Raw genomic sequence first — 5,383 nt, 5'->3', positions numbered from 1 at the left:
GGCAAGCCAGCCTGGAGAGGACAGTGAGCAGCATCTGACTGGAGAAAGGAGTGGCAAGCAGCCACCTGTGCTGCTGGGCAGTGAGACCAGAGAGCTGGCCAGGCCTTCCTGCCATTCCTACCCCCCAGCTGCAGTGTAGGGCCAAAGGGCCTGAGCTGGAGTTTTGAGCAACAGCAGCAGGTGGCAAGGCATACAGCACGAGAAAACTCAGTGGGAACTGGGTCAGAAGCAGTCAAGTCTCTCCACATGTTAAGCATGTCCCTGCAGGAGGGCACGAGTTCCTGCAGCCAACCAGCATGACATGCAGTTGCATTTGAATTCTCACCCCCAAAGATCAGGTGTCCACGTGGAGTACAGCCACAGTATCCACCTTCTGCACCAGGGAAAAATTAGGCAGATCCCATCCAACAGAAAACCACCTTACCTGCAGGGGAGTGTGCCCACAGTTCTTGGAGCAGCAATGGAAGCAGCCTATGCAGTAACGCAGAGGCTGTGCTTAGCTGAACAGGAAGCTGTAACCTGGGCTGATTAGAGCCCTTCTAATTAGCCACAGCTTTGCAGCCTGGAGCATCTCCAGGAAGGAGACAGCAAGGCTCTTCCCAAGCCAACCCGGGCCCCCCACCCCACCCCCACCATCAGTGTTCTGTAGCTGCAGTGGTTTGAGCTGGGTTTATTTACTGCTGGCACTGCCAGCTTCCCCCAGGAAAGCATGACAGTATTCATGGATGTGAAACTCACTGATCAATGCACAACACAACACGCAGTGGTGTCGCCGCTGCTGCTCTCTGGACCTGCCCCTCTCAGCTCCAGCATCTCTGCAAAAGAGCACCCAGAACGGATGGACAAAGGCTGCCAGCGCCCCAGTCCTGGCTGAGGAATGGTGAGTGACAGACAGGGAGGCACCCAACAGTCCAAAGAGAACCAACCTAGCAGGAAACATTCAGGATTCAAGCCCTTTTCCCCTTTGAACCCAACTGTCTCTGTAGCAGCATTTCAGTGGCTCTGTTCAGGACAGGCAGCCATTCTCACAGGAAGCAGGCCAGAGGCCACACAGAGCCCCACATCTTGTACACAGTCATTTGCCTTCTAGACACCATCACCTTGTGATGCTGTCCACCACCAGCCTCCCTGGCACAGCTCTGCAAGCCCAGTGCAGGTCAGGCCAGCACACTGCACAAGCCCACACGGTTACTGCCTTAATGAGCCCCCACCACGTGCTTCCCATCAAGAGCTTGCTCTAGAGATTGTCCGTGGTACCAGCTCCAGCCTCAGCTGTGGGGGCAGGTGAAGTGCAGACTAGGCAGGATTTCCCCTGGCAGGACCCTTGCAGGGCAGGCTGGAAACCCACCCTGCAGTCTCTTGGTCTCTCATTGTGTGGGTGAGTAGCGGGTTGGGAAGTGCTCCGTCTCCTTTGGGTCAGAACTGCCATCTACACCGGGTCCAGTCGCGCGCTGGCTTGCGGTGACAGAGGGGACTCACTCTGCCCGGCAGATGAACCAGATCTCATTGCGGCGCTGAGGGATGCTGGGGTTTTCGTAAGAAGCCACGATGTACGTTTCCTGCAGCACCGAGTCTGTGGAGCCCAAGAGCTCCCAGAAGTGACTGATCTCCCGCAGAATTGTCTCCTCAGTGGTCATCCCATAGAAAACCCTGCAGCAAAGGGAGCAGCATAACCAACAGAGCCAGCACATTCCGACAGCCAGAGCTCCCATCCCTCTGCCCAAGGAACCACAGCAGCCATGCAGGGAGTTTATACATCTCTGCTGAGCTGAGAAAACATCTCTGGTGCTGGGGTCACCTGGTTATAACCCGGAGCGGTGCCCTCTCAGTGATGTGGATTTCGGGGTCCATGGGAACAGGGGGGTTTTGCTGGAACTCTCCTGGGAGATAATAGGCAGTTAGGACCTCACGTTCCAGCTTGGTCCCCTCCTTGGTCAGATGGATTTCGTTGAGCACTGGGATTGTCATGCCCAGATGGCAACCTGGAAAGAGGCAGGCAGGCAGTGAGACAGGTGTGTTAGCAGCAGCAGCAGCCCTCCTCCCCACTCCAGATGGACAGTGGCAAAGCCCTCCCTCTGTGCAGCCTGCCAGCCCCTCCAGCCCCTGCCTGCACACACCTACAGAGTTCTCCTTGCAGATGTAGCGCATGAGCTTCATGAAGCTCATGGAGATGCTCTGCTCATACAGGGGCTCCCCCATGGTGACACAGGCCCACTTCCCAGCTGGGTACCGCCGCTCCTCGTAGGCCACTTCGTCGCACTGAAACAGGCCACAGACAAGCCAAGTCAGAGTCAAGCACACCGACAACCCTGCAGCAGCTGGGTGGGAAACCAACACTGACAGGCAAGAAGCAGGGAGACACGAGCCTGCCAAAAGGAGAGCCCCTGCTAGGCAGTGGTTGGCAGAGCAGGACAAGGAAGGTAAGGGGAGCTGGCATCACACACACCTCACACAAGGATACTTATGAGCACTGGGCAAAAGTCAGCAGAAGTCAGCAAAAAGAGAGGCACAGACAAGGGACAAGGTGCAAGGGGGTCTGGAGGCTCCTGGCATGCCCAAGGAATGCAGCACATCCTCAGCAAGGGGCAGAGGACTTTCAGTTCCTCTTAGGTCTCTGTCCAGCCTACTCACAAGGATGTTCCTGATTCCAGGCACCCAAAGGCCTCCAGTAAGGTTGATGTTGTTCTCAGGTGCAGTGCCTTTTCCCTGGAACACTGCGTGCACAGAGGATAACATAAACATTCCTGCCCAGTAGAAGGGAAAATGTGGGAGAAGAGCTCTAGCACCCAGAAGAGTTGTGAAGACTGGATTAAAACTCCTTAGATCCTTCTCCCAAACCAAGTAGTGACAGGAGGAAGAAGAGACATGAACCCAGCTGTGGAATTTTGTGGGATGGGTCAAAATCTCTACTTCCAACACAGAATGTCCAGTATTTTGGACAAACCTGACACAGAACGGGGGCAAGGGAAGTGGGGAAATTGCATCTGGGTATGTTCATAGCTCAGCTCATGGCACGTTTGTGACCACAGGTAACATATAAACAGGGGCTGGGAAGTTTTAACCAGCACCTATCTTCCCACTCTCAGCTTGTTCTTCACTCAGATCAAATTGCTCATGAGACAACCTTGTTCCAAAGAGCTCAGGGCATCTTCCCAAACTTCTCTCTTCCACAGCTGTGCTGGCAGTGATGGAGACAGGAAGCTGTGACAAGACTCAACGCTGGGTGCAGCCTCGTTGTGTCTCCACCCAAATCAGGTGTCTACCTTGAAAGCCAAACCAAAGGCAGAAGGAAGGCACCAGGCCCACTTGTGTGCATCAGTGGGATGCCAGTAAGAAGAGTGCCCCAAAACACTAGGCATTCACACTCTAGCTGGGGCCATGTCTGTCATTGTCCCACCAAGCAAAGCAGAGCAGAGCAAGAGCATTTTCCAAGCAAGGAAACCACCAACCCCTCTACTCTGTTTGCAACTCTCATCTGCCATACCACCTGCAATAAACCAGTTAGCCCAGGAAGTCTGGTTGTGCCAGCCTGATCCTCATACTAAGCACCACCACTCTGGGTGACACTTGGCCAAGAGAAATATGGAAGGTGCTTCACAGAGACGCAGTGGCAACAGATCCCTGCAATGTGAGCTGGGGAACTGAACCCTGACTGAGCTGGGGGCTGAGTGCTGACAGTGCTGTAGGTGGCATAATAATTCACTTGTCTCCAAGAGGATGAGGGCTTGTAGCACTGACAGCTCAGGAGAAGCAACCAAATACTAGTGATCTGCCTGAACCTGGCAACGTGTCCCTAAGAGCCCCAGCTCCAAAGTTCCCTCAGCACTGATGTCAGGCAGCGGCTCTTCTCACTCACACTCCAAGAATCCTCCTCAGGCACAGACAGGATGCCAACGAAAACAAAAGATTGTCAGTTTCCACAAAGTCTTGGGGCTCCATTCCTGCCTGGGACTGACACAGGTGGAGAAAAGGCCAGATTAAGTCCCTGGGACCCAGAACAAGGAAAGAGGGAGTGTGGTGAAGCCCCAGTTCAGAGCTGCGCAACGCACATGCTCAGACATGTTTTACAGGGAGTGTTGGACCTCAGCCCAGAAGAAATTGGCTAATCACTTCTCATATAGAGGACAATTGACAGATGTCTTCTTGGTAGAAAGCCCAACTAGGCCTGCAGAGACACAAGAACCAGTCTGGCAAGCAGTTATTTCTCAAAGCACAGAAGCACCCTTACGTGCAAGAGATGAGAGTAAGTGTGCAACGTAGCCAGCACGAAGGGAATATATTCAGGCAGAAGACACCATGTTTGGGTTGGAGGTTGTGGCAAATAACAACACATCTGACAGCCAGGGTCACAGGCCCTGTGTTCCCCACAGACACATCTTTATCTTGCGCCAGCTGAAATCTCCTGCTCAACCAGCCAACATAACCAGCACAAACGCAAAGCCAGCAGGACTTCGAGCTATGCAACAAGGTGTTTGGAGAACGGCAGCGAGCAGGCTCTGAACTGAAAGTTCACTTTCTTAAGATGTGCCCACCCCAGCAAGAGAATAGGCCGGTAAAGGAGGCAGCTGGAAGTCAGAAGACCAGAGTAAGCAGCACGACTTGTCCACTTTTAAAATAAAGCCCGGGAAGCTGAGCATTGCCACTACTCTACACAGGAGGAGGTGCAGGAGCGGCAGAATACTGCACCGATCCAGAGGTGCCATGCCGGCTGCGGCGCTGCAGGAACCCCGGCGAGGCTGGTGTGCGCACGCCGACACGAGGCACCTTCCCTGCCGGGGAGAGGCTCTTCCCACTCGCCGGGCTGGCGGCAACACCCGAGGCAGCCTCACCACGGGCGGGCAGCAGGCGAGAAGCCGGGAGTGCGGAGAGGGTCAGGCCTCACCTTCCCGTGCTGCGAGAGGGAGACGTACGGCACGGGCTCGCGAGCCTGGCTGTGCCGGGCCATCTGGGCGATCGGGCCTGCCATGTCTGCAAGGCAAAGCACACGAGAGACGAGGCTCGCCCCGGCCGCAGCGCAGAAGGAGTCCGGGTCCGTGCCGTCAGCCCCGGCGCTCACCTCGGGGCAGGCTCACTCGGTGCGTGCTGGCCACGGCCTCCCAGTGGGCGAACAGCCGTCCCTGCTCCTCCTGGTCGTCCTCGCTGTCGCTGCCGTCCCCGGCGGCGGCCGCGGGCTCGTCGCCCAGCCGCTCCAGGTCCTCCAGCGTGATCCGCGCCATCGCGTCCGCCGGGAACGGGACGGGGACCGCCCCGGAGCGGCCCAGCGCGGCGGAGAGCGCCCCCTGGCGCCCTGGCGGACCGCGCGGAGCGTGCCGCCGCTGTCCCCCCGGCAGGCGGCGCCCTCCCTCAGCCCCCCCCGCCCCATTCCCCTCAGGCCGAGCCGCGG

At 56.6% G+C, this 5,383-nt stretch overlaps 1 protein-coding gene across 2 annotated transcripts; it reads right to left on the bottom strand.

Moving 5' to 3' along the window:
• Positions 1-655: 655 nt before the first annotated feature.
• Positions 656-5,275, bottom strand: LOC125323886 (heme-binding protein 1-like). Of its 2 annotated transcripts, XM_048299264.1 has the most exons (5): positions 5,057-5,275; positions 4,883-4,968; positions 2,118-2,259; positions 1,799-1,982; positions 656-1,650 (listed from the first exon to the last, which is right to left on the bottom strand). In XM_048299264.1, exons 1-5 carry the CDS (start codon positions 5,214-5,216, stop codon positions 1,476-1,478), a joined length of 747 nt encoding a protein of 248 aa, XP_048155221.1. In that variant the 5' UTR covers positions 5,217-5,275; the 3' UTR covers positions 656-1,475. The 2 variants fall into 2 exon arrangements, with proteins under 2 accessions (XP_048155221.1, XP_048155222.1); XM_048299265.1 differs by lacking the exons at positions 4,883-4,968; positions 5,057-5,275 and adding an exon at positions 4,533-4,876.
• Between the last annotated feature and the right edge of the window lie 108 nt (positions 5,276-5,383).

This window comes from Corvus hawaiiensis, chromosome 3 (genome assembly GCF_020740725.1).
Source record: "Corvus hawaiiensis isolate bCorHaw1 chromosome 3, bCorHaw1.pri.cur, whole genome shotgun sequence".
NCBI lineage: Eukaryota > Metazoa > Chordata > Aves > Passeriformes > Corvidae > Corvus > Corvus hawaiiensis.
The sequence above is the reverse complement of the archived record's forward strand: the minus strand, read 5'-3'. Positions and strand labels throughout refer to the sequence as shown.